At 43.5% G+C, this 25,067-nt stretch overlaps 1 protein-coding gene across 20 annotated transcripts in view; it reads left to right on the top strand.

Moving 5' to 3' along the window:
• Positions 1 to 25,067, top strand: part of LOC117896350 (dystrophin) — a 161,806-nt gene that overhangs the window by 132,798 nt on the left and 3,941 nt on the right. For 11 of the 20 annotated variants that reach the window (XM_034804612.1, XM_034804610.1, XM_034804617.1 and 8 more), the window contains 2 exons: positions 1,473 to 1,523; positions 24,769 to 25,028. In XM_034804612.1, coding sequence (XP_034660503.1) covers positions 1,473 to 1,523; positions 24,769 to 25,028 — 311 coding nt within the window. Of the gene's footprint in view, positions 1 to 1,472; positions 1,524 to 18,651; positions 19,724 to 24,768; positions 25,029 to 25,067 lie in introns of those variants that run through there. The other 9 variants (XM_034804622.1, XM_034804611.1, XM_034804618.1 and 6 more) reach the window with 2 other exon arrangements.

Raw genomic sequence — 25,067 nt, 5'->3', positions numbered from 1 at the left:
AACTGAATGCAAATCTCATCATCAAACCCCATCTGATTCATCCTGCAACCTGTTGTGAGGGAATCTGCATATGTAAGCCCACTTACCATCTCTCATGATATCAAATATTTGTGCTGCGATTGTGGATTGTGTGCAAATGAATGGTGGATGGAGGATTCCATTTAATTGGCTGCCAAAGAATCCACAGATAAGACCTGAACAATCCACCTTCCACACAGATCTTGTACTCGCGTACACTTTGAGGAAAAAAAATCTCATTTGCATCTCACCTTTGGCACACACCCACACTCCCAATTTTCATATCCCACGCTCCGCGACTGTCAAAAAGGAGAAAGAGAAATATGGCCAAAAGGAATACCGAACTGGAAATATGCTGTTTGCCTCCTCCTGTCTGCTCCTAGACAAGGTCGTTTATTATTATTTACTTTGCATTTCATTGAATTTTTCTTTGAGGAAGAGGAGAAGGAGAGAAAGAGTGGGTGTGTAAGAGGGGAGCCAGAGATTTAGTCGTTGTCCCCCAGTTTATTTGTTAAGGTTGTCTCTTTATTGTCCCGTTGTCCCTCTCTCACTCTGACACTCCCATTGCTTCCCCCTGTATACATTTTTCTCTCTTCTCCTGCATCCTTCTCGTTTCAACCACTTTATCTTTGTCATCGTTTCGAGTGTCATTGGGTAGCCTTGTTACTCCAACGCCTTGCATCTTGTTTCCATATGAGGAATGATTTTTTATTTTTTTGCCGTTTCTGTTTTTGTTTTTGTTTAACTTTTTATCTCAACTGGATTTACGTTGTCTCTCTGTCTCGGTTCCAACGATTGTGCTATTCCCCTGCCTCTGGGTATCTCTCTTGGTTCATATTTTTGCTCAGTGCTCAATAGTATGCGATTTCTGAATACCCTACACTGGAGGAGATCAAGTAGGCTTGGCTTAAAACGCTAAAAAAGCTTCGTGCAGAGTATTCAATCGTCGACGCGGAGGTCTGTTTATTTTCTGTTTAACAGTTAGTTGTCCGTGGCTCATTCTTGATGTTGTTATCTCTCTTTTGTATGCGCGGCAGTCGCTGCAGCTTCTGATGCAGTCGAAATGGCCTCCGCCTCTGCTTCTGTCTGTGTTTCTTTCTCTTCTCTCCATCCAAAAATATCATCTTCGTGTGAGTGGCTCAATTAGAATGCAAATGACTCAAATGTACCAACACATTGTTGGCGCCATCTGTTGCCCCAGTTCAAGGTTAGCTTAAGTTATTTTTTCTCCACTTAAAACTCTCTCCATCCATACATTTGTTGTCTCCGAAAGGGGTGCCCTGCTGTGTGCCCCTAATACGATCGCCGTCCATCCACAACAATCGATGATGTCAGAACTCTCTCTGTGAAAATACCCATAAATATTATTAATTTGTATTCCCTCATTCTTTTTTATTTAATTTCTAAGTTTTTCTGTTGTTTTCTCTATTTATTTATATTATTTCTTTTTGCAGAGAAAATCTGTTTCAGTTGTATCTGAAATTCTAATTTCCAACACGCTCAAAGTATGTTTTCCTTTTTTTCTTCCCTATTCTTTTCATTTTGTCAGTGTTCTGTTTTTGCGTGCGTTTTTCAGTTAACCCCTGAGAGCACCCAAAACCCCTGAATGCCACCAAAAACAATCTCATCCAATAATAATACTCTGTAATATTCATCAGAAGACATTGCCCATTCCCATAGAACATCATTTATATGACACATATTTATCGTAAGAAAACGAATGATAATTCCGGGATAGAGGATACTCGTTAAGCGCAGTCTCTCTCCCTCTCCGTTTCCTTGGAGATCTTGTTTCTATTGGTTTTTTATGGATGTTGAGATGCTGTGTGTTGACAGGCCTCTAAAAATTAATGACCAATAAAAAACGCAGCACCAGCAGCAGCAGCAGCAGAGAATTTATTTAATGAATTGCTTGTCTGTGGGGATTTTTGAACTGGAACCCCATTTTCGCCCCACCATCCATCCGATCTAAAGTGTCTGTTTCTTGACCCAATTGAATGGGTTGACTGACGAGCGATAAGAGAGGAAGAGAGAGAGCAGCCATTCTCCTCTCAACCTCTATAATTCTCAATTGAAACCAAAAATTGGGGCCATCGAAAAATGTTAATTGTTGCACAGAAAATATTGTGATTTAAAAGGAAAACATTGCTGAACAGAGTAATTAAACACTTAAAGGCATGGTTTTCTAGAAAAGGTAAAGCAGCTGACAGCTGACTGTGAGCATTCAAATAAACTCCTTTGGGTCCACATGCCTCCCCGAAACATGGCTTAGCCTTTTAGTCTCATAAATTCCTGAGTAGCTGCAATACATATTTTCAGTAAATATTTTCCTTTTTTCTTCCCAGAAATATAGCTCATAAATCCTTCAATAACTACATGACTTTTCCCCCTCAACATTCACTCCGTTAACCGATTCGACCTTGCATTTTTGTGTATTTATTTATATAACTCTGATAACGCCATTCCCACACAAAGATCGTCTTTCAAATAATAATAATAATCATCATCATATTTCATAAATATTTTCGTTTAATCGAGCTTTTCCATTCCCATGCCACTGCCACTGCCACTGCGACAGCCCACGTTCTCCCCTTGCAAAAAAAATACATTTGAAATTTCTCGAATATTCATTTATTCACTCATTTGCACTGCGGATGGTATGGGATGAGTGTTTTTCTGTGGACAATGGCGGGGTACTGAGGGGCTTATTTACCCCAAATATTTTCGCACATTTCACGTAATCTAAACGCCATTTAAAACGTCATGATCGTATGTCAAGAAGTCCAATTGGCATTTACATGTGCATATACTTATGGCAACACATGTACTCTTTTTCAGATCTGCTTCTGTCTTTCGTTCTTTCCGTCCGTCAGTCTGTTATTCTGTGTGTAAAACTCTGTGTAAACAGACAACAGAAAACGAATGATACCACCATACATACCCACATGTGCAGTTCTGAAAAGGGGGGCTTCCATTTCGGCGCTTTACTGTGGACTTTGGTTCTACAATTACTGGTTGGGTCTGGGTCTGGCTCTGTACATCTGGAGAAGAGCTTTCCAAAAACCAAGAACACAGAATAAACAACGAAACAAAAATGAAACAGAGACAGAGACAGCAAATGCTGCATGCTTTTGTTACTCGAAACTTTTTGCAGCTGCATTATGAAATTATTGTCGCAGCAGAAGGGTCTTGAAAATACTTTGTGGAATATACATATGTACATGTCCATATATGTACATATGAATGTATGTATGTACTAGGTATAGAGCTTAGGAGGTACTTTAGAGAGTGCTTTAGAGGGCACTTTTGGATGCATTAGAGGGTACTTAAACGATGCATTATCGTCTTTAAAACTTAATTTTTGTTTAGCCAATCTAAACCTCCAATCTGACGCCAAATTTGGCCAAAAGTAATCTATCCGCAAATGCAGAAATTACTGCTGCTGCAACTAGATTGAGCTCCAGGCTCCAGGCTCCAGACTTCGAGCTCCTTCCTTATATGCATAGATCCACCAGATTTTGTTGTGGCTGCGTGGCATGTGTTGCCTACCCCTTGCTCATACCCTTATGCTGTTGCATGCAGCACTTGATTACGGGGCTTCGGTTCGTCTTCGTCTTCTGTCGCGGCTGCTGCTGTTGCTGCTAAAAGCTGAAAATTGTTTATGCTAATTGCATTTAATATATGCATGCGTAGAGTTTTCCCCTTACACATCAGATCTCTGAGAGTGCCTGTCTGTTTGTGTGTGTGCTTGTTTGTATCTAAGAGCGTGTTTTTGTATCTACGAGCGAGTGCAATTGTATCTGTCAGATGCAAGAAGAAATGCACTGCAGTGACAACAACAACAGCTACATGTTGCGGTTGTTTTAGTTGGTGTTTCTCTTCCGCTCTCTCAAGGGAATCATATGTACATATGTACAAATATTTGTATTTATTAGCACTCGGAAAATTAGTGAGGAATCGTAGAGGAGGGAGAAGGCGGAGAAAGAACAAATATTATTTTGGCACAATTAACGCCGGAAGGGCTCCGCCTACCCACAACACATGCCACAATGATGAGGCAATTCGCAAGGAGGGAGAGATTCTTTTTTGGAAAGTTTTAAGGAATTCAAAATTCAAGCAAAAAAAAAGGCAAACGAAAACCCAAAGCCAAGCTTCAACTAGAAACTGAAAATTGATCCTAAGAGCTAGAGACTTCTAGAATTTACTTCGATTTCAACACCCAAAAAACATTTCCACTCCATTCCATTACGGGAATACCCCTCCCCCACAGTCACAGCCCCAACCAAATATGACACTCAATCTCCTGCGCCTGCGTTTCTGGCCAAACAACATGCGATGCCTTCTTTGGATTGGGATTTGGATTGGCCAAATGTCAGTCCGCAGCCAGGCCATGTCGAGGCTGAAGCAGGCTTAATCCTGATGCAGCGAGTCTCGAGAGTCTCAAGTAACTTCGGTGTCTATTTCGGCCAATTAATATGCAGTTAATGGTGTTAACTGTTTGACGTGCTTATTTATAGGCCCGCAGATGCAGCAAATGGCAGCAGACGGCAGGCAACCGGCAACTCAATTCGATGCCATTCCAAGCCAAATAAATGGCACTCGTTGCAGAGACTCAGACTGAGACTGAGACGACGTCAGCGTCAGAGGCGCGCGCCAGGCGCCAGTGCACACATTTTGCATGTCAAGTGGAAGCAGGGGAGGAGGAGCGAAAAGTATCTGCCGGATTGCATAAGGAAAGTCCATGTCAGGGGTAGGGGTAGGGTGAGTGTGAAAGGAGACTTTTTAGGAGTGCCCCAATGTCGCAGTATATTGTATCTTGTATCTGTATCTGCACGTTTGTCAAGGGAATATATAAATATGTGTGTAAGCTCTAAACTGTAGCTGTTAGGACGTGTTTCTGCTGCAGGCATTCCAAAGATTGACAGGCATAAATGTGCATTTTGCATTTCTATGTCCCATTCCAAAAAAAGTCTTCACAAGTCTCGAAGAAATATCTACCAAAAAGAATACCAGAAGGTATCCATTGCTAATGCGAGGAGCTTACAGAAAAAGTATTTGCTGCTGTTGGCTACTGCCACTGCATGACTCAAAGTATCAGCTGAATGAACAGCTGGCATTGTGTTTGGGCAAAAGCATCTCTGGCATTGCAATTGCACTTTTCAGGTGCGGTAATCCATTCCGACAGCATCAGCCTTTGTTCGTTTTTGCGGCGTCTCTCAAGTATTTACAGATTGGAAACGAAACCAAGACACTGTCTGCTTCTACACTTTCCACACTTAGTGGCATTCAACACGTACGTACTGCAGTGTCGATACGTTTTTTAGCGCTTCCACACGCACCACAGCAGACCCAACCCCACCGGTCCGCTTGGACTATGGCTATCAAAATGCGAGCCTCTGCTGTTGGTTGTCATCAATTCGGTTTCAATCAATTAAAAAATTGTTGCACTAATTGTAGAGCAATGTTCATCTGTTGCCAGTGTATCTGCCACTGCCACTTGCCGTATCTGAAGCTGCTGTCATTGCTGTTTTAATTGAACAATTATTGCAGTTGCTGCCCCAATGAACTCTCCAGCCCCAATCCAATCAGAATCAACATCTTCAGAGCTTAAGATTCACTCACATTTTATGCAAATCACTCAAGCAAACGGATTGACAGCACCCGAGGCTGAGTCTGAGTCCACCAATCTGAAGTCAAGTATTCATATTGCCACGAGTGACTCGGAGTGCCTCGACTGCGAATGCTCTAATGAGCTTCAAATGTTTGTACAAATGTTGACAAGCCAATTGACCAGAAAATGTACCCAAAAGAGGGATGGAAAAATCTCGGGCAGGGTCTTCCATGCGATACTGTGTATTTTGCCTACGCATCATTAATCAACTTCAAAGTTTTTTGGCCACGCTATTTAGTCGAGGGTCTTAGCGACAGCGTGTTACCGCTGAAAACTATTTAGTGCAAAGTTTTACACAGTAGAAAAACGAAAGAGGGCAAGAAAGTTTCAAGCTGCGACAAATTTCACCCAAATGCGACTTTAATGAGCCGCCAAAATCCTTTGCTTAAGAGGGAGAGAAAAGAGAGATTTTAAAGTAATTTCTGTGGAATCAAATCAGAGCTTAATGAGGGAATGTTGTTGCCTCCTCTGCGCTCCAAACTCCTCTCTCCAATTATTCATCCATTTTATTCATCCATTTATCCATCCATTCGTTCGTTCTTAGCATTGCCCCGAGTGCTGCTGCCTCTTCTGCTTGAATTCAATTGAAAATAATTGAATCGATTTGTGCGATTTATACGAGTGGCACAACGAGTGGCACACACACCGAGTGGCACCGAGTGAGGCATGAGTATTTGCATAGTTGCCACTCGAACATGCATAACAATATTTATATTTTCTTTCTGGTTTCCTCTGCTGTTTTGTGTTTCTGTTTTTGGGAACTATTTTTATTTACATTTCGGCTGCCCAAAATAAATAACATTTCGTTTTATGATTATTTTAATTGAATAAAATTCGAATGCAACCGCCATTTTTCGTTGGCCCTCTCTCTCTCTCGCTCTCGCTGTGCAATTTATTTATTAAAACAAACATTTTTCGGATTACCTTTATGGATGGAAGTTCCGTGCTGTTTTGTGTGCTGATTAGATGATGCTTTTATCTAAAGTTTGGTTTGTGTTTTCGCATAAACGAAACCAATCCGATAAGCCACTTAGGAGATACATTTTGGTGTATGAATTTGGATTGTTTTTGGTCGAGCAAAAGTGCGATTAAAGTTTGAACTACAATGGCAGTTGCATGAAGGCAATGTTTAATATTTTCAATATTCCATGGCATAATTTTGTAAATACTCCATTTAGATATTTTTTGTATCCATAGCCTCAATGTGTCCAGAATTCCCTTGATTAAAGATCTCGTTTAGTGAACTCAATCAATCTTCTAGTTTCAACCCACGCCCTAATCAAATGTAGCCATTATTTTGTAATCTCTTTTTAAATCCATATTTAATCTATTGTTTTGGAAAGGTAATGGGCTTTCTCTAGTGAAAAATCAACATAAAATGCACAGCAGCGGCACCTGTTTGCCATTTTGTGGATAAGTAATCGGATAATTGATGAGTAAGAGAGAACACCAGAAGGAAAGCAGTGGCGTTGCTGCTTCTCGTCTCACCTTTTGTATACATGATGATTTTTTCCACTCGCATATTTATTTAGCTACTTTTGTGGAATTTGTTTACTTTTTGGCAGAGATTCAAGGAAAGGCAAAGCGAATGAAGAGACCCCCAACAGAGAGGGGGATGGATGGTCTTTTGTTTATTTAACTTGAACCATGCACTTTGGATAATTAGCAAAAAGCTGTCTGTTTATTTGTTTGACCCTGAACCGAGGAGGCAGAAGAACCAAACCACAGAGATTCAGTGGCCAAAAATAGGCCAAAAGGTGTGGTCAAAGGGCAGGGCAGGGCCGGGAAGGGAAGGGAGAAATGTAAAATCAATAATCATTTAAAATTCAAATGCGCAACGCCTCGAAACCCCCGAGAACCAAAAGCAAGAGCGAGAGCCGGGAAAATGCCCAAGCAAGCGGAGAATGCAAAATGGGAAAACAGATAATGAAAAAAAAAAGGAAAGAAAAGTGTAGTAATCGTAGGAGTGGGAGGTGGGTGCTGGGGATGCCCTACTCCCCCCCTTGCTAATGAAATTAAAAATTGATGCTTTGGGGTCTCGCCCCCTAAGCCATGCTTGCGCTCCGTGTATGCAAAAATCTAGGCAAATGTGCTAAGCAAATGTCATTTAATAAATTGAAAAAGAAAAACCAAGAGGGACAGAGGGTCTCTGAGGAGGAGGCAGCTGCCGCGGCGGCAATGTTATGCCTGATTGATTTTGTGGCGTTGGCGGTTGCAAATGCGAGCGGCAGTGCCACTGAGAGGCCGCATGGAACCACAAGAAAAGATAAATGCCGCCCGCCCCAAGGGTTCGTTTTGAGCGGCAAGCGCGGGCTGACACGTCTTTGATAGAGTTGCCTCTCCAGTGGAGCCGGGAGCGTTGGTGGAGGGGAGGGCGGGAGTAGCTGCCACAGATATTGCGGTTGGCGTCTGGCCTGGTTGCTCAATCTTCCTGGTTGCCTCCAAGCCGTTGACATCAATTAAGTATTAGGAAAAGACGCAGAGAGGCGGAGGGGATCATTGATTAACACACAAGTTTATGGCAATTGCAGGAACAGAGTTTCCATTTTCCATCCAGTGCGGAGAACCACTCTCTGGAAATCATCCAACAGATGGTGGCCTCGTGTGGGCGTTGTCTGGCATTGGGAGGCGCCCCTGGCTCTGCCTCTTGCAATCTACGCTCCAAGCTCCAAGCTCCAAGCTGCACGCTCTATTTGCTTGCAGCTTCATTAGTCGCCGCTCATTTTATTTGCCTCCTTTAGACGCCAATTAATCAGATTATGTCAAAATGTGTCACTGGGTTAATGCAAATATATTACGTTAGCAGTGGCAGAGAGTGAACCAGAGGGCGCCCGAGAATCAGAGGCAGAGTCGGGGACTCCCAGACATCAGCAGAAGAGTCGCCTCCCTGCTGTTGCTATTCCTCCTGCTCTGTCTGCGGCTCTGTGTCTCTTCCTCTGCTGTCTTTTCCTTGCACAGCTTTAAAGAGCTTCTGTCTGTCTAGGTGTCTGTCCGGGTGTTGTGTGATCTCTGCATCGAAATCGGCTGAATCGGATTCACTTAATTAGTGAAAACAGAAAACAAACAAAATGTCGGAAGAAAAGGTGGTGGGGGAGCTAAAACAGTCGCTTGGAAATCACTTTTAAGCCGATTAGCTGGCAATAAATCAGGAAATTGAACAACGATTCCCCGTTTCCACCTAGTACCACGTTACCCATTTAATTGCATTCGAAATGAAATAGAAATCTACGAGAGCGGGTTAGGGCTTTAAAATGTTTTTAGTTTTGTTGTTTTTTTAGTGATGTTTGAAAGAGGATTTCGATGGGTAAAAAAAAAGTGAAAATAATCTGTAAACTGGACGACGTTTTGTAAAGTAAAAATTCCACTGGCACTTCCTATGATAATGGAATAGTGTATAGAATATCTGCACACTTCATTGATTTTCCATCGCAAGGGTAAGGCCAAAACCCACTGGCAACAATGATCATGATCAAACTCTGACAGCGCTGAAGTTCCATTCAGTTTGAAGGTTTCATTGAATCATCAGTTACCTGTGGCAGCTCCACCAAACAAAACAAAACCCTGTAAAACCAATACAAATATCTTTGCAACTCCATCTACTGCCCCAACCAGAGCTGGTGCGAGTGCTGCTCCTCTGCACATCATTTGGCATTCAACGGAAAAGTCATTAAGTGACACACCCGCCTACAACAACAAAACAAAACAGAAACAACAACAAAACAAAACATTCCAAACCCCAAAAATAGATGCCAGCATATTTATTATCATCTGAAAAAGGAGAACAATCATGATGTAAAGACAGGACAGGGGGGATTGGTGCAAAAAATCAACAAACGAGTGCTGTGGGGAGGGGTGTCTGGAACTCCACTCGATTCCCATTTGACTCTCCCCTTCCACTCCACTCCACTCATTGTTTAATCACGCATATCACCGACTTTCAGAGCACTTTTCTGATATTTTCTGCTCTTTTTGTTTCTGTTTTGAACTCGTTTTTTGGGCGTGTTTTTAAACAGTCAACAGAGCTTCGACTGCGTCGACGCGCCTCATTGAAGGCGTTTTTCGATGCACGGAAGTTGCATGCCCCCCGAACGGAAATTGAGACATCAAATTTAATGAATAACCGAATAAATATTATGAATATACACGAGTACACGGGGAGGGGTTCGACGAGTATGTTTCAGCATACAAAATGCGAGTATTCGACTGCTGCGCGACTTTCGCCTTTGCTCTAAAAAACAAACCCAACCAAAAAGAGTTGTAAAAAAAATACTTCACAACTCATTAAAAATTATTATTGTTTCTGCGCCCATAAAGATGATGGCAAAGGATGGCAGAGATCCTGCCAGAAATTCGAGGTTGAATTCATGTGTGTGGGTGCCAATGGTAGATCCTTTTTCGGGTTTTGGTCTTTCCTGCTTTTAAAAATATTACACAGGAAAAATTACACAAATTTGCGTACAATTTTGCGGCCTCATTTCAGTTTTCTGTGGAAAATGTTTTGCTGCCTCGAGAGGAGGCGGCAGGAGACGGCTGCCATTTGGCAGAAGGTGAGAAGATTGCAAAGGTTAAAACGCCTTTCATTCTTATTACAGTTGAAAAAGTTGGCCTAAGGCTTCGGCTGCTGCTTATTTCCCACGCATTTTCCTGGTGGAAGAGGGGTTGCGGTGGAGTAAAAGGTTAAGCAAAGTTTGATGCGCAAAAAGGTCTTGCTTCGAGTGCTTCTCAGAATGTTTAATTCAATTTGTTGAACTAATATTTCCGCTCCCTTGCCGCGTCTCTAGAAGCGGTTTTAATCAAAGGGAAAAGAAGGAGAGCTGGAAGGGAGAGAGAGAGAGAGAGAGAGAGAGAAGTGAGTACAGCAGGGTGTCCTGCGATAACTGTTTGCATATCGCCTTATCGATAAATGTTTAAACAATTTACGATTAAAGTTTACCAAGTTAATATCTTCCCATAATCTATAAAATTCTCTCAAAGATAAATTGAGGTTGAAATTCGTGTGTTAAGGCAGGGAAAACATTGGGGAAAGTGGTGCATCAATCTAGAAAACATTCCTACATGTTTCTTGATCTTTGGATAACATTCAGCGGAAGTAAAGTCTTGAAATGGGTTAAGATTAAGAGACGTAAATGTACGACAGCATTTCTTGAGTAATGTCAATCAGTGGCTGACGGAAGCTGTACCAAGAAACGGAATTAATTCTGAAGATGTAATTCCATTTTTCAATGTGGAAACATTGTTGAAATTTTTATCGATAAAATTAAAACTTAAAGTAAAGAAATGCATTGATAATTGACATTGATTAAAGCATTTTCTGAGGTTCGTTAACTAATCGAAAGTGAATTCCTTCGATAAATCCAATTTCCGCATAATTCCCATGCAAATTCCCCAACATTCTGCAGCCTCAAAATGTGTCTAAGAATTTTCTTGTTCCCATAAAAATAACTCTCTTTGGAACATCCTTTTCATTATGCTCAATGTTTGCCCAACAATTTTCACTAAACGTTTTGCTGCAAAATGGAAAATGGCCAAAAGAAAGGCAAGGGGGGAAGCCACTCCACTGGAGTGTCAAATGGCAAGAGGCAGGAGCCAACGAAGCCAATTGAATGCATTTTATTAATGGCATCCATGACTTGGCCTCTTGGCTCCTGGCTCTTTGGGATACTGGCTAAGACTGTGGGGCGGTTCTGTACGGGTCTGGGCATCGATTGACAAAAGGCGACAATAAAGTCATCTTGCCTCCCCTGCCCCCAACACCACTCACCAAAGAGCGGCAAACCAAACTCCCTCTCCCCTGCCCCCTGCACCTATTTTGTGGCTGCTGTCTGCTGCAGTTGCACTTAATTTTATCTATTATCCTCCATTTTTGTCATTGTCTAAAGGAAAATGAAGCTTTAGAAGACACATACACTCACACACACACACACACACATATCCTTTGAGGCTTTTGTCGTTGTCTCGGTGGGGAAGAGCGAAGGAAACACGTCTGGCTTTTCCGATAGAATCTCTACGGGGAGAACATCCTGGCAGCAGGTGTGCCATTGAAAGTTTTAGATGCTCATCCATGGAATGGGATGCTGGCGTTGTGTCCTGCTGCTGCTCCTTCGACTGCTCCTAACTCCTGCTGCTGGCAGCCTTGTTCTGCTCTGTTCGGAAAATGTGATAAAATGATTATAAAATAATTTTCACAAACAATGGCAGCCACATGCACACGTACATCGGCGCACCTCGCTCGTTCCCTCTCTCTGCGTTCCTGTGCCTGCGAAAACGTGCAAAATTCTACCCCTAAAACTCTCTATCCTGTAGTTTCCTGTTCCTGCTGGTGGTCATCCTGTGGCTCTCCTTCTAATTGAATAGATTACGGGGTCAGATCTTTAATGGCTGCTGCCTGAACTCTCTCAAAACTTTCAACTACTTTTTACGCCTGTGTGTTTGGCAGGGGGGAGATGGTGTCTTGTCATAACATTTTACTGGTTTCCACGCCCCATTAAATATGCCCCAAAATGATTCGTGCCATAAACATTTGCCACAGCAATCACCCGACACAGGGGTACAGGGGTGGTGTGCAGAGTGCCACCGAATGGTGTGTGGCATTTATTATTAATCCAAATGCGAAGCCATAACCATTTCCACAGCGAAAATTACGCTTTTCCTTGTTTAATTTTGGAATTGCATTTTTAGAAAAGTAATTTTGGCGACTTTTAGTTGTTTGAGTGAGGAAAAGGGAATTTCTTTCTATAGAATTTAATTAGAAGTGGCGAATATAGTGACCCCGCTGCCATATGCCCGCTTTCTCTTTTATTTAAAATATTCAAAGACCCTTCAAACCAAAACTCTTTGGCGCATTTTACCTCAGGAAACACCACGCACAATCCCTGCGAAAATTCCCATCAATTTGTTTGCAATCCCAAAGACCACACACACAGGCAGAATCAGATGCAGATACACAGATATACAGACAGAGATTCAGCGAAGGGGAACGACGGCACCCACTCCTTTGAGAGCTGTGTGGAAAGAAACATTTAAATCGCGACTAGAGCACCGCTGACTGCCTTGGGAGCAGGGGGAACAGGCAATGTGCAACCGATGTGCAATGGCCAATAAACATGTCTTAAAGCTCTCGGTGGCTGGTGGCTCGTGGCACACAGAACTTGAACCAGTTTCCAGCTTAAGCCACAGAGCCCAAAGTGCAGAGAGAAGAAAGAACCCAAAGAAAGAACTTCCCTTTTCCTGCTTCCTTTCAGCTCCTTTCTGTTCCTCTCTGCTGCTTCCATTTGTACAAATGCGTGGAAAAGGAGGTGCTTGAGAGCAGGGAGGGGTAGGGAGTGGCGGCAGCCACAGATGCAGTTCACATTTGCAACATTTGCAACTTTATTTATCGCATCGAAAACATCTTGTAAATTTTCCACGTTATTTTGCGCCTTAAGACATGCTGCCCCCCACCCTGAGTTCCCTGCGTTTCCTTCGTTCTGCTGAACAATTGAATCCAAAGGAGAGCTTTTCCACCCACTAAGGAAAATTCGTTTTGGACCACGCCTTCTGCCGACTCTCTGCATCTCTGCCTCTGGCTTTGGTGGCGGCACTAGAGGAGAGAGACGACTCGACTCTTCTCAATGGATGCCTTGTTTTGATCGTTTGTGCCTTGTGATAAATTGTGTTCCATGTCGCTTGGCACTCGCGCTTGACTTTTATTGCTGAAGGAATGCCCATGGCCATGGGGCACAGCCATAGCCACATCCCCAGTCAAAGCCAGAGCCACATCTAGTACTTCTTTTGGGCCAAGTCCATAGTCATCGTCTGGCCATCAAAAACTCTTTTCGGCCGCTGTACTTTTTCTTCCCTGCTCCCTCCTCCCGCTGCTGCCTGCTGGCTGCCTGCCATAGACTGTGCCCCAAATGCAATTCTCGTAGTTTGAAGTTTATTTGCCGCCGCCGAGCGAGAGCGACAATTTTGTTGTTGTTGCTACAAATTTGATATCATTTTTCAACGCCACATTGTAGAATGTGTTGCATTCTACAGTCCGATGGGGGCGTGTCACATAGTGACGTTTCTGGGGGCGTGCTCTGCCGTCTTGGGAGTGACTTTTGTGGTTTCAATTTTCATTTTTCTGTTGCCAACGCATGACGCATGCAATTTTTGGCGCTAGTTTGAAGCCAAGCATTGAGATAATTTGAGGTAAATGTTTTGGTTGTTGTTTTTATTGATTTGAAAGGGGTTTGGATAGGAAAAAGGTACTGGGAATATAATAATAATAATATAAAATTAATACATATGTAGGTAAATTCTTACATATATAATAATAATATAATATAATGGATATATAATAATGAAATGCATTGAGGCCTTCAAAAGTGTCACAAATGACAAGTGCAAAAATACATTTTTCCTTCATCTAAAAGACTTTCCCCAAAACTTCAATTTGTCTGCACCAAAAATCCAATGAAACCTGAAATTAATTGCCAACAATAATTTTGTTTCCCCATATCAAATATCCGATATCCCCTTTTTCGATGGACATTCCACTCCAATCATTAGTTAGAGTCCGAGAACCTTATCTCAGGGCTATCTAAAACACCGAAAACTATCCACGATTATCTGTTAAAATATATTTTCTATTACCTGAAAATAGAAATAGGAAAAAACACATTAAAAAGACACCGACCGTCAACAAATGTTGCGCCCACGCAACAGACAAAAGATTTCCCTTTTGTTTAGCATTTTGTATGGGGATTTGACAATCACAGAGTGGAAAATTATTCATGGTCGAGCCACTCGAGAACTCCAGACAGACCAGAGGTACGGAAGGGGCGGACGAGATTCGTAGATGGGGATTTCCCCATGTGAAAAATGCAGTAAAACCAAACAGAGCGAAACGAGGGCTAAACAAAGGCCCAGCAGAGCGAACTCCCAGAGCACCCGACGAGTAGTAGGAAGAGTGACGGTCGCATAATGCACTTTTGCTTTTCTTTTTACTTGATGTTGGTTTTTTTATCAATTTTGTAATTTGCTGAAATTTCCGGTTCTTTAATCCGTCAGATACGAGGCTTTGGCATGATTCGTATTCTTTCTTGCTTTGTTTTTTTTGCTGCCTTTTTGTATCCAGAATTTATTTGTATTCTGAAAGTTGAATGACTTTGGGGCTGGGGCTTGGGTCTCTTTTACTCAGAAATTCACGACTGGAGGCCCAACGACTGGAGCCTCACCAGCATGGAGCGGGGGTTCAATCAAATTGCAATTATCTTAAGCACGTGTATGAAGCGATTGACGGGGGTAGGGGATGGAGGAGGTATTTTTGATCTACGATTCGTGACGCTTTTGATTTATTGTTGTTTGAACCATTTTGAACCATGACTCAGCTTTTCGAGCTCCAGCATATTCTGCAGCACAATTTTTGGTAGCTCCAGCGGATCCGATCCCTTTGTTCAAGTTTTCCTCTCTTCTCTTGGGGATCACAAAGTGTGACCGGCCCAAGGGCTTTCTATTTCTACGCTTAGAGTATTTTTCTCTCTCTCTCTTAATTAGTTTGGTTTGTTGATAACCAAATAATGGATTATATATGAGTGTCTATAGGAATTATACAGCCAGCAGGTAAACGGATTTCTTTTTCGAGATGCCTTTGCCCCCCGCTTGGGGTTCCGCTTTGCCTTTAAGGTGATTTATTTGCTGTTTTTCTGTTGTATCCACACCAAAATAAAAGTCAGTTAAATGTTGGAACCCCTCGCATGTGCCTCGAATGAGAGATTAGAGATGGTTTTTGTCTCTGTTTTTTGGCAAACACGAGAGTTGAAAAGTGAAAATATGCAAAAGATTTGGATTTGCTTCAACTGATAAACCAAATTGAACATTCATTCGATGTGTTGCTGTGTTGCGAATCACCAAACAGATGGATGTTGATGGGTGCCAAAGATAGGGAGACGATTAGAGTCGCTCGAATGCCACTTAAGGAATGATATTTACTTATCGAACATAATGTCCGGCATGCTATTTGATGGAATTATCGATGAAAGTTAAATCAGCGAAATCATTTAATAATATTTTGTGTACATAAACGATCACGTTTCAATAATTTCTGGCCATCATTTTCCATAGAATTTGTATGCTTTGGGCATCATTATAATTTTCTATATGTGTATGTTCAGTTTACATCCCTAAGCCCCAATTCAATGACCATGTAATCCCTCACATAATCCCCTTTCAATTATCCATTAAAACTGCACCCTGAAGCCGCTTCGCTCTGTCAACTTTCTGTCCCTTTCAATCTGTTGCACATTTGAAATATTATGAAATATGCATCTGTATCTGTATCTGTAGCTATGGTTATTGTAGGGGACTGGAACCCATCCTCTCTAGCGATACTTTTTGCTGGAAAATGAAAACATTTGCATATCCAAAAGGCAATAACAAACACACAAACACCCAGTGGGGGCGACATTCTATCAATATCAATTCATATTCAATGGAATCGGAGGGACTACGGATGGATGGTTGGGATTCCGTATGCCAGTCAGCGATGAGTGTAATCTCTGTGGAAGGCCGCGAGGAGGTGGTGGCTCTGCAACGAGTTAAAAAAAAGTGAAAATTATAATGAAATTCATTGGGAATTCCCCGCACGTACGAAACAAAGTACATCAATCAAATTGAAATGCAACCATCATCTGCATACCTCCCTCTCTTCCTACTGCTTATCTCTCTCTGTTGGCATATTTCGTAATGCATTTAACAATAATAATCACTCACAGAAATAATGTAATAAATAATACTCGGCACTCGGTATTCGTCTGATTTTCTTCTTTTTTTGTGCTCCATAAATATTTTTCTGCATGTTGCATTTCCAATTAGAGAGCAGAGAATACCGCAGAGAGGGAAAAGGGGGAAACATCAATGGAATTTTCAGAAAAACAAAATTTATGCAAAGCCAAACAGAGAGAGAGGAATAGACTCACAAAGAGAGGGAGAGCCGGCAATGGGCATGGAGTGGAGCGAAGTGGAATGTTGCTTCTACTAATTAGACACTTGTCATTCGTCGTAATGTTGTAATAAATACCGTTACAATGTCATTACCGGCATTACCTGTGCTCGCTCTTTCTCTCTTACACTCTTTTCTTACCTCTCCTTCTTACCTCTGCATCCTCCTCCTTCTTCTTCTGCTGTGCAACAACCGACTGCCTTCACTCATCTTCTTCGCGGCTGCGGCGGCGGCCTCTTGTCTGTCAATCGCTTGTTAGTTTTTGTTTTCTAGCATGCTTCTCCTTCCCTCCATTCTCTCTCTCTTGTACCCCCTCTCTTTTGTGCACCCCCTTCTTCACTCGCTTTTGACTTTATTTAAAACTTTGTTTTGCTTTACCGCTTAGAATTTTTAATGAGCTTTCGTCTGCCTCGTACTTCTCTCTCTCTCTCTCTCTCTTCGCTCCTCTGCCACAAAGCAAAGCCCTTCCTTTACTCTTTGTTTTGTAGTTGTTGTTGTTGTTTTCTCTGTTGTTGTTTTTTCCAGTTTTTCCGCTGGTTATTTTCTTTTGGCTTCTGAAATGTCATCTATTTTTTTTGAGTTCTTGTTCTTTGTTTTTCTTTGGGGTTTGTCTCCGTCTTTTGCGGGGTCATTGCTTAGTATTACACTCTGGAGAGTTGGACTCTGGACAACTGTGGACACTCGCAAAGAACGGGGTCTTGGACATTCACCGTTGAACCCGAAAACTAAACTAAAGTCTAGGGATTTTAAAGTTGTTGAGGGCTTTGCTGCAGGGGCACATTCCTTATGGGAAAGAGAGCGTCAAAATTGTGTGTTTATTAGAACTTATTCCTTTTATTGAATTAGCGGAAGCCGCTCTATAGGTAAAGATTCCTAATCAAAGAGGGGAAAAACGGTTACAGATCTTTCTTTGTAATTATGAACTTTATTTGAAGAAACTTCCAAAAAATAAAGAAAATCCTGTTACTTTTCTGGACTTCTCCCTTCCTTGGGCTTATTTCCATTAGCATAGTATCATCCCCCAACTCTTAGAGCTCCTTCCGTTCCCAAAGACCTCGATGTCTCTACTTCTCATGGTTCTGGCAAACAACTTCCCTTTCCGTTCGGACAGACAAACACGCTATAAGAAAAATACGAGCCATGGTTGTTCCACTAACCTATCCCACTTTTCTTTATTAGCTTTTCCCAAACAAACACCTCTGCCCCTCCGCTCCTCACCTGTAGCTGTTCCCATTCCGCTTGTCGCACCTCATTCGCTGGATCATTGTCGGGATGATTGTGGATCCCCTTAACAATGTCAGGGGCCTCGTCGCTCGGTCTTTCGGGAAGAACACAACAGAACAGAATGAAGACAAGACCATAAATATCTTAACTGAAACATTCGAGTGGAGTAGAGTTGGGGGACTTATCCATAAGTAAATGTTGCCCAACATAATTTACACACTCTTACAAACAGAGAACCACACGGGGTGAGAGGGGGTAAAGAGAGGGAGGAGCGGGCAGAAATGCAAACAGAATGCAGTCAACCTTTTTGCTTGACAAACAATTTCCAAGATGTCGGGTATAATTAACGTGTACACTGGGAGAAACGAGAGATTCTACACCTACTTCTTCAACTATTTCAGAGTTTATTTCTCCCAGTGCATGTGCATATTTGTCAGGGGCGTGGGTTCCAAATTAGGAGAGTGAGAGGCAGGCAGGCAGTGGTTCCCTGTGAAATTTCGGCGTAATTGAGTGGCTTATTGACTCGCGACACACATTTGAAATATGTGAGGAACGTACTTCTCCTATTTGTATGGGTATTTGGGTAGCTATTCATATGCCCCATGGTGTGGAATGGGGTATGTCACACCCGTCACTACCGTCTGTCATATTTGCAAAGAAAAATCAAAGTGAAATCAAGTGAAAAACGTATCTACTAAAAATAATGCTAAATGGGAAGATTGAAGAGTGGAGAGTGTGAATCCTGTGTAACCGGTTCTACTATATACATAAATAGATAAAAGACACGAGAATATCTGTAAAGAGAAGAGCGACCAGCGAAGAGCAAAGAGAATCTACACGTTCATTACGCAAGAATGTGCCCTAAAACGATGCTGAAGGAAAACCTGAAATCTGCATAGAGAAAGATTAATTAACTCCAACGAACGAACAGATTCAACACAAGCGAAAACATTCAACAAGAAAACTTCAACTGCAGGCGGAGGAGCAGGCAACACTTTTTCAGGATGCGACTGTTTGCAGCAACAGGAACGAACGGAGCAGCGACTGTGCCAGCGACAGTCAGTTCCAGCGATGAGGCGGGCGAAATTATAGAGAACTCTCACATCAGCAGAGGGGGAGGAGGAGCAGGTGGGGCTGCACTGATCTACAGCAATGGAAAGAACAAGTCAAGGTCATTGGAACGCTATGCTGGGGCACCGCGCATCGAACTGCTGCCACCCTATGCCACGCCCACGGGGAGCACACGACGCCGCCTGCTGGCGCCCTTCCGTTCGATGAAGCGTCGCAGTCGCAGCAGCAGCAGCAGCGGGGACTCGCACATGATAGTCGTGAACCTTGGAGCAGGCGGTGGAGCAGGAGGAAAAGCAACGGCAGCGCCAAACAAAAATAAAAACAAAGCAACGGCCAAGGCAAGTTCGCAGAGCGGCGACAGCGGCACAGGCGGCACCGAACTAGAACACGAGCTCGAACCAGATGACGACGACGAAGATGACGAGGAGGAGGATGAAGATGAGGATGATGATGGAGAGCTGGAGCTGGAGCACCAGAGCAGCCAGCTGAGCCTCAGCTATTCGCAATTGAGCAGCAGCAGCGGCTGCGCCGAGGAAGATCAGACAGATGCAGCAGCAGCGGCAGCGGATCATACGGCAGTGGCTGCTGTTGAACATGTTGCAAACGAGCGCCGACGCAACATGCTGTCGCTGTACTCGTCTTCGTCCGAGGAGCAGCTACACTGTCGTCTCGGCGATATTACACTGGTGGACGACACCTATTCGAACTACGATCCACAGAACGATGCGGAACGCATGTTCCTCCAGGTTGTGGGCATATTGCGCGATGAAAATGAGGTTTGTGTCTTGGCTAACGATTTTACAGTGGTGGCATATAATATTAGTGTTTGCTCATACTCTTTGAGTGCTTACGCGGCAATTTTAAAGAATTTTCAGTGAATTTTCTTTGATTCTTTATTTGAGCTGAATGATGCATTTCCCAGTTGCATTTTTTGCCTTTAAATCTTAATTAAATCCCATTTAAAAGGATTTACGCTCGTAATTTTAAACTGTTTCTCCTCTCATGGCTTTTCCCTCCACCCTTTGTTTTGATCCGCCCTCTTTGCCTTTCTCTTTGAGTTTCACTTGCAGTTTCAATTAATTAATGACGCTCCTGCAAGGATTTCCATTTCCGTTTCCGTTACGCGCTTCAATGGAGTCGAAGAGGGAGGAGAGCCAAAGAGTCGGGCGAAAGCTCACAGAGAGGGAAGGCCATGGCTATGGGGTGCAAAAAAAGAGAGAGCAGCAGACAGATATGTACATACTCATGTACATGCAGAGGAATCTCTGATTAAAGCACGAATCTCTGCTCGAGGGTAGGAACTGCCCCATCGCCTAGAGGGATCTCGTTCCTTTTCGTTCCTGGAACTAGGGGAAATCCTTGTACCCGAAATCGATCCTTAACCCTTCAAAGTGTCAATTAGGAATGCATAGGGACAACGCAGCGCTTTTCCTCCCCTAGAGTCAGTCAGTGGTGGCAGAGGCAGAGGCAGCGGCAGTGGTGGCATGCCACAAAAGCAGCATTTTTAATAAGCAACGCGGGTGGTCGTTGCTTGGCGTTTTCCTTCCTCACTTCCCCACAGATGCCATAAAAAATATGGCGACAGCTTTTTTTTCTACCAACTTCTGGCCGACTCCTGGCTGGCTCCTCGATGGTGGAGGGTACTGGGGGGATGGGTGCTTCCAGCAATTGTTATGGGCGGCAAACGGAAAAGGTATTACATTTCACAGTGTTGCACTTTTTAAGCAGACGGACGCCATGGACAAACGCCTGCCTGAATGCCACAACCATGGGGCAGGCAGGCAGGCGGGGGGCCACTTTGCAGCCATCCATATTGACTCTTGCAAGGATTCCCTGCCTGCTGTAGCAGCCACACACTGCAGTGGGACGAATGAATGTTGCATGGACTGTGCCTTCGTTGATTAAACTTTTTGCTGCTTGCTGTGGCCTTTTTCCAACGACTTTTCTTGTGAGTTTTGTGAGTTCCGAGGAGGCAGGCAGCTTTAAAAGTGCATTGCCCCTGGTTATCAGTGGCGCACCCCTTCCATGTCCAACCCCCCTCCTCCTGCCATAATGACTTTGATGGCAAACAGCTTTCTTGTCTCTTTGTTGCGGCGGCGGTGGCGGCGGTGGCGGTGGCGGCCACTTTGTTGGCTTTTTACTGCCACTAATTAAAGGAGCTGCTGCTGCAACAGAGGGAGCAGGCAAGAGGCATGTGGCATGCAGCATGCGGCAGAGTGTGTTGCATACTTATTGTAAACATCAAATTATTGATTACCCCCGATGGACGACAAAATGGGGCAGCCTTTGTGGCTGCTAATTAGAAAAAATGAAGAGAGAAAATACACACAAAAGACAGGAGGGAAGACTCCCTTCATTAGAATTTGCACACACAGTGCAGTGGGAAATTATGTGTACGCTTCATTAGCACAGGAATAATACTGCAAGTGGGTGGGAGAAGAGGGAGCGGACTGGGTGGGAAAATGCCGCAATTAACGGCAGGTGAAATGGAAGAGAGGAAAGGCAAACTGCCTTCAAAACGTGTTCCTTTTGTTTGCTTTTCATGCCTTCAAAGCTTGGAATTTGTAATGCCAATCAATGCCACAAATTTAAGGACAGTTGGGCAGAAGACACGAACTAACGAACACAACCTTAGCCATAGGTTAAAGGCTAAAGGCCTCCAGCTCATTCCAGTCGAAGCCTCAGACATCAATTCATCACGGCAACAAATTCTTAGGAATTCTAAGAAACTTTTAACTTTATCAAAAAACTAAATGAAGTGTCGCTTCAGCCTGGAACTCATGTTTACGCCAGAAACAAGTCAATCTCTGTGCGAAAATGTACGAAAATTGCCAACTTCCAACCATATTTGCCCAGCCAAGTTTATTCTAATCCTGGCTAAAGACAATCCCCAATGAAAATCCCTCAAAAAAAGAAAACAAGCAAATAGGATTTGCCACCGAAAAGAGAGGCAGGGCAGAGTTTCAGAAGAAAACAATGAAACAATTGCCATCAGTGGACGTCACTTGGGAGATGCCACACAACAAGAGGAGGGGGGTGGAAAACAACAGAGAGAGAGAGCAGACAGCAGCCATGTGGAGGGGACTTGGCATTATGAGGCATAAACGTTGTCCCAGTAGCCAGAAGCAGCCTGAAGCCAGGAGACAGCAGTAGGCAGCGGGAGGAGCAAGGGGCAAGGGGCAAGGGGCAGGCGTGGCAAGGAGTTAAAGGCTGCGAAAGCTAGAAGGAAAACGTTGCAAATCAAAAACACAAACTTGGAGAAAACTAAATTAAAAAACTATACACACACAGAAGCAGGATGGAAGGGAAAGCCAAGTGCAGAAAGAGAGAGAGAGGAGGGAGCGAGAAGGGAGTGGTGGGGAGTGGGAAATGGAGGAAAAACTAAATGAAATAATAAAGTAAACGAAGGAACAGCACAGCCAGGAGGGAGTGGGACGGCGGGGGGGATCCTTTACGTGCAGTTTGAGGGAAAAACTTTTGCCTTTTTGCTGCCGAAGGTACGAGGAAAATGCATTTTGTGCTTGTTGCATGCAAAATGCCATCGCAGGGCAATGAAAGTTTTCCATCCTGCCGTTGTTGTTGTTGTTGCTTATTGCTCGTTGCTCGGTTTATGGAAATGGAAAATGCAGACGGCAGACGGCAGACGCGGGACGGAACGACAGACGCGGCGGAATGGGGTGCGAAAGGTAAAAATTGAAAAGCGAAAATTTCTCCAGGAAGAGACAGCAGAAGGGGCAGCCAAGAAAATGGGCTAAATGAAACGTGTGCAACATCTGCTGTGGCTCCTCCATGTGTGCGCCTCCTGTTGCACGCCTCTTGGATGCATGCTGCTGCTCCTGCTGCAGCTCCTTCTGTGTCTTCTGGTGCTGCTCCTGCTCTCCGTCTGCCTTTTCCCAGTTTAAAGTTACAAAGCACTAAATTGGCACAGCGGAAAAATTGCTGAAAGAGGGGGGCAACAGGGAGCCATGGTGGCAGAGAGAACCCTCCCCCAATGGGGAATGGGATGCATGCAAAGAGCATAAACGTTAAAGGGAAATATCCCCCTGCCTTTTTACTGCTAATGAAGATGCAACTGGGATGCAGCAGGCAGCGTGGCAGGAAAGTACACATCCCAGAGGGAAGATACATAGAAAGATAAAAAGCGGAGGGAAAGCCAACCAAATGGGTTATCATTCCTTTTCATTTTGCTTGGGGTATGGGGAAATTCCTTGTAGTTTAATTAGTTTTTATGTAAAATAGCGAAAAAGAGAGCAAGGGAAAGAGGGAATGGAATCTCAAACTTAAATTGAACCAAAATGCAATCAATCAATCAAAGGTTGAGGAATTCAAACAAAAGCCATCGAAGGTTGAAAGAAATCTAAGAAATCAAATGCAAATTCGTTGGTGAATTTTATGTGCATTTATTTTGTGCAGAAAATGTAAATGAAAGTGCGAGATTCTAGTGAATGTTTTGCCCTACAAAATATCTCAACAAAGGCCGCTTTCTACTCCTTTGGGAATTTAATTTAACAAAAATTCGTTTCTAGATTTAAATTAATATTTGGGCACCCTTTTGGTTTTGCAGTTGAATGGGACATCTTCCGAAACTCTTTTAGCACAAATTCTAGTACAAATCCTTTTCCTTTTCATCACAAAAACACAATCCCCCCACGCCTTCCCTGCAGCCTCTCAACCGTCAGCCGTGCAGCAGAGTCCCTGGCATATCCCTGGCACATCATTTACCCACCATAACAATATAATTAGCTTTTGTCACTTGTTTATTATGACCAAAGACCCTACCCACATCCACCCCCCACAGTACTCCTCTGTTGTGCTCCTGTGGCATCCTTTTGGCATTTCTTTGCTTCATTTTCTTTGCTTTTCCTTTGGTCATGTGCATAATAAAACTTAATTTGCCAACGAGACAATGGCAGGGAAAGAAGCAAGCCAAGAAAATGCATTTCATTTGCATGCACACACACACACACACACACACACACACACACACACACACACACAAACACATAGACACTGCGACTCGGACTGGGACTGAGGCTTTGCCCCAAAGCTTTGGGGATATTTGTACGTGGCTGGCAGCGAATTGTGTTGCCTACTTTTCCGGGAGACACAGCCAGATCCTTCGCCTGCTGCCTGGCAGAACTTTAATTACGATTATGCAGCTTACACTTCTTGTGGGGAGGGAGGCCTTACTGTTGTTGCTCCTGTTGCTGCTGTAACGGCTTATTATGGGCCCCGTCAAGGGGATTATAATGTTGGCCAGACGCTGAGCAAAGGCAAGCGAAGGGCAGGGCAGGGCAGGGCAGGAAGAAGGGAGCTGTGTGTGCTCTAATGCAAAGAAGGAAGCAATTTACGGAGGAGGTGCAAAGGATATAGCGGCTGATCCACGCAACAAAGTGGCCGTCAGTCGAAGAGGTTGGAAGGAATAGAAAGGGAGAGAGATAAAATCTCTTTGCCAGGCATAATAAATATGTTTCTTGGTGGATTTAAAATAGTTTTATGCCGGCAAATATTTATGCATTATTTGCAAAAGAAAACTAAAGAAACTTCATTGAGAAAAGTGCATAAATTACAGAAATATTATCCCAGAGAGTTAGTCAGAAAATTACACTGAAACTCTTGGAGTATTTATCTTTCATAATTACTTTTCGCCTTAAGGATTGCTGAGCGGAAATGTTCACTAGGAATAGGCCAAGTCTTGAGCCACAATCTGATTCCCTGTCAATACATTTATCCCACAAAAATCAGAATAAATCGCTCTGCCACTTGTTGGGTAATGCCTGCTTAACTGAACCCTTTTTGTGTGTTCTTCTTTCATCGACAGAAAATGCGTCAATTCCAGAAGATACTCGAGGATCTGAGCTCCCGTGTGGCACTGGCCGAGCAGACAAAGAACTCGTGGCTGGCGCCCGTGTCCGTCGGGGAGGCCAACGAGCAAATGCAGCAGCTGCAACGATTGCGTGACAAGATGACAACGGCCAGTGCCCTGCTGGACGATTGTAATGAGCAGCAATCCTTTTTCACAGCAAACCAAGTGCTGGTGCCCACGCCCTGTCTGTCCAAGTTAGAGGATTTGAATACACGGTGAGTGGGTTGTCCTGTCCCTGTCTTTTTTCCACGTGC

Source organism: Drosophila subobscura, chromosome O (genome assembly GCF_008121235.1).
Source record: "Drosophila subobscura isolate 14011-0131.10 chromosome O, UCBerk_Dsub_1.0, whole genome shotgun sequence".
Classification (NCBI taxonomy): Eukaryota; Metazoa; Arthropoda; class Insecta; order Diptera; family Drosophilidae; genus Drosophila; species Drosophila subobscura.
This window is presented reverse-complemented; position numbering and strand designations above follow the sequence as displayed.